The sequence below is a fragment of the Ciconia boyciana genome, chromosome 2, assembly GCF_034638445.1.
Source record: "Ciconia boyciana chromosome 2, ASM3463844v1, whole genome shotgun sequence".
In the NCBI taxonomy this organism is placed as follows: domain Eukaryota; kingdom Metazoa; phylum Chordata; class Aves; order Ciconiiformes; family Ciconiidae; genus Ciconia; species Ciconia boyciana.
The window spans coordinates 143,509,300-143,522,436 of record NC_132935.1 but is presented as its reverse complement, the minus strand read 5'-3'; the positions used below and the strand labels follow the sequence as shown (position 1 = coordinate 143,522,436).

The 13,137-nt window shown below is 36.8% G+C and overlaps 1 protein-coding gene across 4 annotated transcripts in view; it reads left to right on the top strand.

Annotated features, from left to right (window-relative positions):
* CDK14 (cyclin dependent kinase 14) overlaps positions 1 to 13,137 on the top strand; it is a 354,521-nt gene that overhangs the window by 193,542 nt on the left and 147,842 nt on the right. For all 4 annotated transcript variants that reach the window (XR_012041197.1, XM_072854293.1, XM_072854295.1 and 1 more), the window contains exon 10: positions 4,141 to 4,234. Coding sequence is in view for 3 of the 4 variants with exons in the window: in XM_072854293.1 (XP_072710394.1) it covers positions 4,141 to 4,234 (94 nt within the window). In the remaining variant the exon portion in view is untranslated. The remainder of the gene's footprint in view (positions 1 to 4,140; positions 4,235 to 13,137) is intronic.

Here is a 13,137-nt window from a genome sequence, read left to right as displayed (position 1 = left end):
TTCTAGATTATGCCTCACCAAAGAGTTTATGTCGTGTTGTTTGTTTTTTTTTTTTTACAGTATTCATGTACAGGTAGGCTGGAGATTCTTCTTGTTGCAATAAGGATCTTTGTTACACAGAGACAGGAATGTGAATTCTTAAACCAAAAATATAAAACCAACCCACCAGTAAGCAAGTTAATTTTAAGGGAATACCCTCTTGAAATATAAAAGCTGTGCAGAAAAAAAAAAATGCAGTTTCCTGAGGCATCCAACTTCATTTTTACAGGCTCATTTACTATGTCAATTCAAATGCAAGAGTAACTCATTTAGCTGTGCTATTAACTCTTAGTCTATATAAGGCTGTATGGTGACAGCCAGAGTCCCAGGAAATTAAGCGGGACAATAGAAGAGCAATACTAGATCGTATGGCCACATATGGTCTCACCAATACATCCGTAGGTTTAGTCACGCTTCTTGTCATCAGAGGGTAAGTCACCCATTTCAACACTAAATGGCTGTCACTTTTACTTTGCAAGGTTATCCTATGCCGTTCCATTAGAAAAATCTCTGAACGAAGTCACAGCATTTGGCTTATTTATTCAAAATCAGAAGTCCTATAAAGAGGGTAGGAAAATCTGAATCGAATACACTGAAATATGTTAGGCTAATGTTCTTTTGTCACAAATTATTTCTCAAGTGCTGCCTGAAAATGGCTTTGTATGCTGAGTGTGCACAAATGATACATAAATAACATACCTTTGGAGGTGCATGCACATTAAAGCCAAGTTAATTTGTTGTATTTCCTATTTCAAGAAGTAATCTTTGCATCATAGAAGCTAGAGGTGGGAGTGATCTGTGAGATCATCTTATCCACCATACTGTTAATGCAAGTCTGTTCCCTGAAGAATATTCTTAAGTGTTTCAGCTTGTCTAATTTTACACGACTGTAACTGTGGAGCTTCAAGTCCATTGGGAGGCTGGGGTATAGCACAATTGTTAAGTGTATTTCTCTAACACTCACCCTAAAATTTTTATTTCCTAAAGGCATTCTGCTATTTCTAGTTATACTGTCTTGGATCTACCTACAGTTCTGGGAACCATTAAAATCTTAATCAGTTCTTCCCTGTCCTTCATTTTGCATAATTTTAAACACAGAGTCATCACGTTCTCCCTGTCCCTTGTGTTTTCTTGTAGCCAAGAATGACATAGTTCTCTTAATTTTTCCTTACAAACCAGTTCTTCTGGCATAAAAATAATTTTTGCTTTGCTCAAAAATCTCTCCAAGCTGTTTAATAGCTTGTGAGGTCTACAAAAACAAGACTAAATTTCAAGGCCTTGTAGAGGCTTTATGTCTTCTCATGTTCAATGTGTGTGCACTTACAGTTTGGGATTCAGGGATCCTATTATATACTCAGTTTCTACTTGCTGTGAGCCTAAAATTCACTGATACCACTAAGACATCTAAAATACCATCCAGCCATCTTGAATCCTTTATGTGCTGTTATGGCTTTCTGGGTATTTCCTATCAGTTCAATATAATACTTTTTTTAAATTATAATTTTTTTTTAGTATTAATTTAATCTTCTCTTTCTATGGACTTATTCTTCAATGTGCTGAACACCATAACCTTTGAAACCAAGCATAAGCTTAATTTTCAAGCAGGCCAGAGGGAACAGCAGTCCTCCAGCTCAAACCTTGAAGGTTGTTTATGTTTCTCTCCTCAATTATTTTAATAACCTTTGGATTTTTGTATTAGTTGTTTATTTAACTCCAGTACTCTTTCACTCTCATTTCAGCTTGTGACTAAATGGAGTACTAGGTTACACAAGAGTCCAAGACACGTAATAGGATTCTTCTTTCCAAGCAGGAAATTTTTCTTCAGTAGTGTTGTTTGCAGTTCTTACTTGATTTTTGGCTCATACTTGTGTCAGACCTGCTAAAAGTGGAAAATTTTGTAAATACATTATGTGAAACAGTATAAAATTTGGCAAAATCTTCCTGTTGCCTTTACAGCATTTCTCTTCAAACAGCTAGCTGAAGTTTCTCTGCAGATAGCACAACATGCCCTCAAACGATACAGTGGTTTAATCAAATGCCTGTTTTCTGGTTGCAAGAATAGAACTCTAATCCTCTTTTCTTTAGTCTAAATTCAATTGTTATATTTCTCATCTTGAATAAATGGCTTCTGACTGAAATCTTGAATTTTTCCTTGCCTGAGATCCTGATACTGTTTATAAGTATTTGACTAAGATATATTGTGCCTATCTGTGCCTAATGAAGCACTAACAGACTAAATGATGAATGGCAGTTTAATCAATTCAGTTCATTTGGTAACCAGCAGAAGCATATGGAACATAAATTTTAACCTCTCTTTTATAAACACCTGAATTATTCTAAAATTTGATCAGAACTGTGCTTTCTGAAGTTTTCTTCCACTTTTCAATGCCTAAGGAGAAACTTGGCTTAATATATCTATGCTTTGGGACATAGAATTAGAATTAGTGATGTATGTTTAATTTCCTTCTTCAAGAAATTTGAATATTAACTCTCATTATCCTGGAACATAAAATTATTTCATTATTCAGTAGTGGTCAAAGTCTTCAGAGATGAGTAAAGCATGGGTTGTCTGCCAATAATCTTAGTTAAGTGGTATCTATAAATACTTAGCCCCGGCCTTGATGAAAATATGCAATCTATTTTCATTAAGCTGTTTTATTCTAGAACCACTTCCTCACCAATATATGCACACATATCCCTAAAATTAAATCCTACTTTCTGAATGCATCATCACGATGCATAAGCAATTAAAAGGTATGTAATTACTACATTGCAAATAATTTACTTCTAAAAACAAAGTTAAATTAGAGGTTATTGCTGGGATTTTCTGACACAGAAATACAACTCAGTTTCAGGGAGAGATGGTACTGTAGTTAGTTTTGCAAATTCTTGGTTCGTTTTGATGTATGTTTTGGGTTATTGAATTGGCATTTGTTTTGGGTGAAGGGGTTTTTTTGTGTGGTTACTTACACAGACATGGTTATACAGCATACGTAGGTGTTTGCACATGGAAGTTGTAGAAAAATGTATGTAGAAAAATGTAATTGAACAAGCTAAAATATATAATCAAATTCTGCATCCTGTTGGTAGCCAAGGGGGATGTTTTCTCTTAAAATTGTTTTTGCTGAGGGAACAAACAACTCTTGAGCTCTCTTCATCCAGAAAAGATGCAAATGCAAGTTTGTAATTTGTTTTGCTTTTCAGATGCAGGAAGTCCATAGGTTATCTGAAATTTGAGTTAGAATCACAGAAACTTTCCTCAACTTTTGAGAATCCATTCTCTGTGCTGTAGTTAGGATGTATCAGATATTTTTTCTCTCTGATTTCCCAGTACCTCTGCCAGTGGCTTAAGTGAGTGGGATGAGGGGGACTCATGAAGTACCTTTTGTGAGAGACCAGGGACAGGAGCTGTAATGAGGTGGCTGTTGTGGTGGGGAGGGAGCCCATGGCTGGTCAGCCCATTGCAGCACCTCTCAGCCAGAGCTTCTGGGGGATGGGGTCAGCAGCCCCCCAGAGCTATGGGCTTTGAGCTTCCTTCTTTTATGCTGGAAGAGGGGAGAAGAAAGCCCAAGCAAGCCCATCCCAGAAGTCATCCGCATTTGGGCAGTAGCTTAGTTCAGTGGCTGTGAGCAGCCACCTGCCCTTTTCCTTTTTATTTATTTTTTGCCAGATTCTCCTCCCATGCCAAGCCCTTCCAGTGTGCCTCCATGCTGTAGTCCAGTCCCCATTCAGCTTCTCCCAAGGGTACTCTCTCACTGCCATTCCCACATCCCCAGAATTTATTTGGGAGCATGAGTATGCTGCTCGCAAAGCACTCATACAAACAGAGAACAGCTGCTGTGCCTTTATTGGTCTCAACAGCTATCATCCATATTCCTGCTACCTCTACACTTGCGTTCAAACACCTGAGAAGTATTCATATGTATACATTGGTTTTAGCAAATGCACATGCTTGTCCTTTAGCCTGGCGTTGATTTTAAAAAATAAATAAATAATTATTATTTAAATACTGCTGATGGATACAAAAGCATTGTTGCTAGCCATTTAATGTATAAGAAATCTTTCTAATGTTGCATGCTCTCTTTTTTTTTTCCTCTGTAGGGGAGTGGGTTGTATCTTTGTAGAAATGATTCAAGGGGTCGCTGCTTTTCCAGGAATGAAAGACATTCAAGATCAACTTGAAAGGATATTTCTGGTGAGTTCTTTATTGCTGAAGTAATGTGCCTAAGACAACAACAAGGGATTGATTAATAAATGTTCACATATTTCTTTGTGTCAGCAATTAAATTACTGATAGAGCCAAGGATCAGAAGCCTAGCCCACCAGCTAGATACGGTTTACTTGATATATTCTTGAAGATTGTGTAATAAGTTCAGATCCTAATTTTTTCAATTAATATTTTTCAAATAATCTACAGAAAGGTTTTTATACAATTGTGGAAAAAAGCTTTTCAAATGTAAGGCAATGGAAATCCAGCCAGTTTGTCACCCTCACTTTGCAAGTGATCAAAAACAACTCTTGTTGGTGGTCTGTTAATATTATGCTAATATTGTAATGTCAATGGCAAGTATTTTTTGTGAGACAGATATATGAAGGAAAAGTAAGATAGGAAATGAGGTGAGAAACAGAATGGGAAATCAGAAGTCATGCTTACACTCAAGTTCAACAGGAGTCCTTGACTACTACTTCTGAAGCCTGGTTGGGTCCTTCATAAGGTATATGGGTAGCTCATAGGCACTGATGACACATCCACACTGGGAGTGAAAGAAGAGGTAATTTATGTCAAGCATAAACCATCATGTACACATTTTTTCTTTCCAGGGTTGTGTTTTTGGTGTTTGTTTTGTTTTGTTTTTAACTTGCTCTTTCTCCCATTGTGCTCTGGGTTTGGCAGTTCCCTTTCAAAAGGCCCAGGAACAACTTTTCTTGACTCCCTGATAAAGGGTTTAATTTACTTCGATGCCTGCTGGGAGCTGTGCTGTTGTGGAGTGGGTTTATTCAGGGAAGCCACTGCTCACCCACATACTAGCCAAAGTGGCTCCTGGTACTGTGGGGTGTCCATCAGGGAAAGTATCACAAGAGCAGCTTCTTCCCTCAACCTGGCAATCTCTGTTTGCTTCTGACCACAAATTTAGAAGGGAAGCATGACCATACCCTTGCTTTTAAAGCTTATTTTGTTAGTAGCCATTTATTTCAAATGCAGAGGATTTATTTGGGATTCTTTTTTGGCCCATGGGGAGGGAAAGAAAGTCTTTCATAATGTGTTTATAGAACTTACATTCTTCATTTTACTCAGGCTTGCTTGTGCTATATCTCTCTTGTTGGGACATCAGGGAATTTAGCAACTGCTTTTAGGAATGACTCAGAAAAAATATCTCTCTGAAACAAGACCTTATTTGATTGTGATATAAAAATATCTCATTTTCTGTAAAATATTTTGTTATTCTGCCCACTTGGCTAATACCCTGAAAATTCTGTGCTGTGGAAAAATAGCTGTGCCACAACGTACACAAGGAGCAGCAGTTCTGAGCAGTTCCTGTGACATGTCTAATTGCTTTGTTTGTTCGCCAGCTTGTGTATTTTAAGCTAGCAACTTCTGGGCCAGTTTCAGGGTTTTGCTTTCTTAAATTATTATGCTTCTCATTTATTGGGATGAAATTTCCTCCTTATTTATAGAACATGAAATTTTGAAAACAATAAATTCCTCTTTGGGGCTTCATCTCATTTATTGTGGTAAAATTTTAGTGAGTGTTTTTACTATGCAAATTAAGTAGACTTCTAACAGTGGAAATCAGTGCTTCTTTTAATGAGGCCCTTTTGCACTATATCATATGAGATTGTATGATATAGTGCAAAAAGTGATAGTGATAGGTATATCATATAAACCTATTTTTTGTATAGGTTTTGTTTACTTTTGTAAACCTTTTGTATATTCCCATTTTCTTTTCTCTTCCCTATCCTCACAATTATTTTGTGTTAAAATGCCAAGATAAATGCACCCAGGATGAGTTTGGAGGCCTGCAAATTTTTTAAAATTCTGTTTTAAAACTGCAGCTGCAAATATTGAGAACTGTGTTGAAATAACAAGGGATAATTTATTGATACTGTTTCTTTAATTTGATCTTTTACAAACCTTCAAGTAAAAAGATAAAATTTCAGACTGGATAGTTTTATGGTCTGTTGTAAATCAGAGTTAATTTTTAAATCCCAATTAATTAGGCTTTATAATGGAAGTGTCTAGTTACCCTTAGCTAAATAGTTTCAGTGAGTGCCTTCCTAATGTACTCTAAGCATCATTAAGAATTTAAGTTATCTATTTAAAAGTTATAAAACAAAGGATTATTCTTGTTTGGTTTTGTATTTGAACAGAAGGATTAAACTCACTCATTCTCTAGTGGATCATGTATAGTGTGGTAGTTAATAGCGCTGAAGTACAAAATTAATCAGGTTGTTACACCAGATAACTAATACAATTAATTCCCACACACTGAGCACTTACACAGCTGTGAAAGAAACAGATCAACCAATAAAAGCCTATTCCACAAAGTTTTCCCATAGTTCACATTTTCAACATCCAACAGTGATGGTTTTCTTGTAACAAAGGGTATTCTTCTGAAAATGGTGTAAGGTACAGTCCACCTTCACACTAATCCTTTAGTTCTGTAATGCTCTTCTAAAATACACAATTTCCAACAAAAGGTATATTAATGTGTCGTATCTGTTGTCTTTGTTATTAATCATAGCTACACGTCCACAGCACATAAGAGTCCAGGTTGTAGCTTGAGGCTTTTAGGGAATCAGTTACATTGTAGTAGGAAAGTCACAAAATGCTAAGAAATAATAATCAGGAAAAGTGAACAAAAATTTAATGTGAATAACAGTTTAAAATTCTTAAATGGTTGTTTGATTTCCTATTGTATAATTCCCCATTATTATGTAAATGACATTAAAATACATTGTAAGTATGCTGTTTCAGCAATTATCAAGTGGACGTCAAAGAGAGATTCTCTAAATTCTTTTGCATATCTCTACCATTGGCATTCTTCGCATATCTACATAGCAAGAGTAGATGCAACCCAACATACCACATATGTTTCTTCCTCGTTATGATTGATGTTTATTTATGTTTAATAATGGCTTAATTAAGTGATTGTATACAATAGATTAAGAACAGAGATTGATCTTTCAGTTTTAAGAACTTTTCTCTTTAAGCTTGTGTTTCTCAACTTCTATTGTTTTAAACATTTGTGGGTTTTTAAATGGTAATGTACATTGATTCTCTATTTCTGTTACAGCAGCTGTTTTTATAATAAGCATTCTCAGATTCCATTACTGTGACAGGCCTCAATAAAATAGCGAGGGTTTATAAACCAGAATCTGTTCTCAGAATTGGACCAGCACTTAGAGATGTTGATGAATGAGAAAGCTGCAAGTTGTTATTGTCACACTTCGGATCTGATAATATGAATTCTTTTTCCCACCTGTACTTAAAAATGTGAATTATCTCTTTTAAAATAACTGTACTTGCCAAATAAAATGGAAATCACATGTATAAGTAGGTTGCTTTTTCAAAGAGGTTTAACAGTGAATAAAATGTCTAAACGCAGAGGTGATTTGGTTTAATCAGTATACTATTACATCTTTACTCCTAGTTTTTCCCTACATGTTGGAACTGAGGTTACTTTCTGGATAGAACTGCATCATAGAAAATAAGAGAGAAAAGTGTAATTACAGCCTGTAAGAGCTAACCAGTCTTTTGCCTCGAAGTATCAAACTGATGATGTGTCATCATCGTTTCCAGCACAACTGAGAAGATACAGCAAACTGTTCTGCCATTCTCTGAGACAAGCAGCTTGAGGTTTTGTTGCAAGGTGCTAGGTCTGGTGGACCAATAATCTGATACAGTAATCTCAGCATTTCTATTTAGTCTTGTAATACATGCGCAAGACAGGCTGAAGCTTCGATCAAGTACACGTTGAACAGTAAAACCATGGGAATAGGAAAAATATGTGAGGCAATCTGTTGAATCAAAATAAATCTACACAAAATTGCAAAATATCGTCTGGCTTCTGATATGGAATAGCTAAGATCTTTAGCAGTAGTTTATTCCTGTTGATCACTTGTTAGCATACATTTCTCTAGATGCAAACTTTGAGGTTTTCTGTATCAAGGAGAACCTGCCATTGTAAATGAGCTTTAATTATGTCTAGAAGTAAAAGCTGCACCAAATGCCTTCAAGTTAGCCCTTTACCGGGGAGAACTGACAACTCCTTGGATCTGGTGATGATCAGCATGAATTAGTTGAGTGTTAAAGCTGATTACACTGAGAAGCCTGCAGCATGCCTGTGCATACCTTACCCTGAGCCACAATGGAGGTACCAACTTGGTTACAGCTCTGATTTTGATATAAGGATGTGCTTTTATACTTGCTGTTCTTAACAGATTCAAACCAGATCAGAGTTGAATTTCTTGTGCTAGCTTAATTTTTCTTTTGGAGAGATTTTTTTAAGTGGGAAGGTATTTCTGTCTTTTCCACTTTACATGAGGTTTCTGAGAGCCACGATAGACCAAAGTGAATTTTCCTCCCAGGCTCCAAAGCCGTCCCGATAAGGGAATAATCTGTGCGTTGGCTGAACTTTAGTCTTGGTGCCAACTACACTGAAAATTACATTTCACTGCAAGAATAATGTACGAGGAGTTCTCCTGATGCTTTGTAGGTCTCTGCACAGGCAGGACAATGGCATTTAAATGCCATTTTATCTGTAAATGGGCATTCACTCTGCAAACGTGATTGCAGGATGCATGTGCACCGCAGGAGCCTCACGTGGCACAGCAGCAGTGGGAGTTTGCAACCAGAAGCTTCTGTCTTTCCCGACATGCGTATCGCAAAAAGCTGAGGACTCCTCTCTGATATTGGATGCTATTGCTTTGTTGGGTGCCATAATGCACGGTATTAAAAAGTGGTTAAAAGAGAACAATATCCATTCGTTGAGCCCAGCAGCCTGGTATGCCAAAGGGTGACACCAGAAATGCTAAGTTTCTGCATGGAGCTGTACAGCAAAGACTCACGAGAGTTTATGATTTCACATAGCTGTGAAAAATGGCATTTTCCTTTTATATGGGAATGGAAGTATTACTTCTGTTATTGAAGATTTAAAAGGCTAGCAATATTTTTTTATACACACACACACACACACACACACATACATATACATATATATATATGACTACACTCCTGAAGTGTCTTCTGTCATGTAACGCAGGCTAATAGTGTTTCCTCCGCGACTCTAATGTTAACAGGTGTTTGTGAAGCTGTGGAGCTTCTCCCTGTGGTTCTGTATCTGACAGTTTAGTTCATGTCACTGACGTCCTCTAAAGCCTGAAATAATACATTTTAACAGGCCTCACTTTCTTTTAAGCTTATGACAGACCCGAAGGAACCATGCTTTCTGGTACATTGTGTTAATAACATCTTTTGGGAAGCCAGCAATGCTAAACCCAAGGGAGGAGTACTTTTAACTATTGGGTTTTGAAGTTCACCTGTGTAATGAGGTGTTTAGTCAAATTTATTGGTCTTTTATTCCTGTTTCATTATTCAATACATGTTTTTCTGTCACCTGGTAAATACTTTGGCTCTGACAAAGAGCTTGTTCATCTCTGATGGAATAGATGTATTTGTGAGGCTGGACCTGAGCTCAAATTTTATTTTGTGTGGGCATGGTATCTATGGTGCCTTATATGTTGCAGATGATGAATCTGGTTGGAGAAAAAGTCTTCATCTTTGTAAAATAGATAGTTCTTGCTTAGAGGGGGAAAGTTTTCTATAAACAGCTTGTGTTTTCCTCCCATCTCTGTCCATTTTCCTCCCACCAATGACTTCATGAGGAAAACGAGGGGGTTTTTTGAAACTCTAATTAAGTAGAAACCTGGCTGCTGAGTTCTATCTTCTGTAACACAGCATTTAAGTAGAATGAGAGAACTGCAATGTATTATATCCTGCTAATGAATTTACCTCATCTTTGCTTTATTATAACAATAAGCAAAATATTTCACTTCTCTTCAGCACCACTGAAATTCATTAAATAAATAGCAGGCTTCTCTACCTGTGGGTCTTCTCTTTGAAGTTGTTAGCACTTATTCAGTATTTTACTGCAGTTGCCTGCAGGTTTTGCACTGATACCACTTTTACAAGGTCCCTTTCTGGGCTTTATGTCTTATGCCAAACTTCAAATGAAAGTAATTCTAAACTAGGCAAGTATGAGGTGAATTAACCTTTAAAATGGTCTTTAAAAAGCAAAGTAAATATTCTATGTGTTCATGCTTTGTAAGGAATTTTGGATTTTTTAAGAGTTCTTTTTAAGGAGTTTCAGCTCAATTTTAGCTCTCTGACTGCACTATATTATCTTCTGTATCACTGCATGTGTAGTCTTTTTCCCTTATTACAGGGCACAAGGTATTTGATGCTAATTTGTGTTTACCTCTTATAAAGAACGCCTGTCCTCACCATGTCTGAGTAGCCATAGTCTGTGTTGTTCTTTGCCTTATGTCATTAAACCCATATAGTATTGGGCGAATAAACTAGGCCTAGGATTTAAAAATAGCAATCTTATAAAAATGTAGGAAATTTTCTTGAGGAATATTGCCTATGTGTGTCAGGAAAGGAGGCTTCAAAAAATATTGAAGTTATATCTCTTATAACATTTATTTTAGAAAAGGAGACACGTAACCTCCCATTCATCCATGTTTAAAGTCATAAAAATACCCAGCAGTATATGATGGACACTTGCCAGGGGAACTACCAGCTGGTAGCAGGAGGGAAGAGGAGGAGGGGGAAAAAAAAAATGAATGTCTAACCCTATCCTTGACTTTCAAGGGCTGTCTGGATGTCAAGCCAGCCAGTTACCTGATGCACATAGGTGTAATCTTCTGGTTGCCAGAAGATGTTCCTGTCCAGCTGGCTAATTCTGAGCAAAACCCTGAGTGTGACTGGAATTGCAAGAGCTTGGCTTATTATCAGCTTGGTAGCGCAAAACGTGAGGAGTAATTGTCTATCAGAAAAAGAAAACAATTTAAGACATGGTTCAGTGGAAAACAATAGCTTTGTGGTTTTCTTTGGAATCGGAATGTTTCTTTAGTATCTGCCATATTTCAGTTGCTGAATGAGAAATGGGCTATAATTATAAAGAAGCATTGTTTCTTTTCCAGGCTCGCCTCTGGCCTTCGAGAGGGTGGTTATAGGCAAAGCATTGAAAAAAATGTGCTGAGACTCAGCTCGTGTAAATCAGTGCAGCTCTGTTTACTTACACTGGTGTACATCTTTGCACGTACCTTCCTCATTGGCCCCATACACCATAGAAATAGATTTTTTTTCCCCATGTAAAATCTCGCTCTGTACAGGTTGTGTCCACATGTGTTATGGAGCTGTGACTGCAAACATTTTTGCATGCAGGTGACACTGAACAGAAATGCAGTTGCAGTAAATTTGTGCATATTACAAATGGAGCTGAAGCCCATTCTGAACAAAAGCGTTGGTCTCTTATCCAAAAACTTATGCTGCAAGATAATATTGTGCCGTATAAAAGTACAGGCCCATTCATAAACCTGCTCTGATATGCTGGCTTTATTTACTAGGGAAGATGATAAATGATCAGACATCAAATAGTCATATTGCTTTCTCTTTCCATTTCATAAATAAAGGAACAATGTTTAATACACTTGAATCTTCTCTTTTCCCTTTCCTCTTTTACTTGTGTCTGAATTGCACATCACATGCCAAAAGCGGGTTTTCTGAAGAGCATCTTGATTGCCAAAATTGTTGTTTATAATCTGTAGCTCAAGTTCAAACATCCTTAAAGTTGAAAATGTCTAAAAATCAATGTGAGGCAGTTTTAGATTATGATCTTAGAGACAGGTTATGAGAATCTAAGATTGATATGCCTTACCTGTCTGCACATGTTTCTTAAAAGACTTCAGGAATAATAGCTCATTTCTTCTGCCCTCCTAAGGACTGGTAAAAGTATATAGCTTTTTCTGTCATGGTATCTGGGGGAAACGTCCCCTTCAGCCCATGTCAGGTACCATTTGCAATAGGCCTGATCTGAATAAAGGTAGACTTTAATACCTGTTTTAGTGTTTCCTGAATCACTGTCCTAGACTAGGTATTAATTTAGCAAGATGCTGAGCACTTGCCGTAAGATTGAGTGTCTTCAACTATCACTGCCATTTACACAAGCTGCTGATCCTCAGTAACTTTCTATAAGCTAAATGTAAATTTTCAGGTAAGCTTAGTCACTTCAAGAGGTTTCAAGTTTTCAAGGGCTAACATTAATCCACCTTGATTAGGACAGCTGCTTTTCTAGTTCTTTAAATGGCTGTGGTTAAATAATTTAGGAATTTAATTTCACATATGTTGAAAATTTTGTATAATCTTGTCTGAGTTTTAAATATCCATATAAAAATGCTGTCACACAGTTTCTGTGTGTCCACTGTTTGTGTGTTGCCATTACTTATGTGACTTGCACAGAGAAAAGAAAATCAGAAGGAACACATCTCAACTGAATTTTTTTATCCTAATTGGTTTTTTCATTATCACTATCTTTTTATAAAGTAACCAACAGGAAAAAAAGCTGCATTAGTTTGAAACTGCCTTAAAAAGTACTGGACAAAATCAGTATTAATAAGTAGGAAAAGGAAAGAAAAAAGGCTACAGAAATGGAATATATTCTATTTCATAAGAAGATGTCCAAAAAAAGAGGTCTCATACAGGAACTGAGAGTAGGAGAATTACCTGACTAGGATCTTAATGCAGTAGGTATTCTCAACTGTTTGAGTGTGAAATAAATAGAACAAGTTTTGAAGCATACAGTATTATGTTTCATTCTTGTTGCTTTGGTTGTTCCTTCCCCAGTCTTCCGAGTGCTCCATTTCAAATAACTCGGAGGCCGTAGCAAAACTGGATTCCCTAGCTGTCAGTTACAGGAAGAAAAATGTCCTGTGTTCACTATTTGTCTTTAGAGTGCATCTGTATATCACTGTGGAGCAGTATTTCTGGCAATTGAGGTCTGTTTCAGAGTACATTAGAGAGAGCTAATAATATGT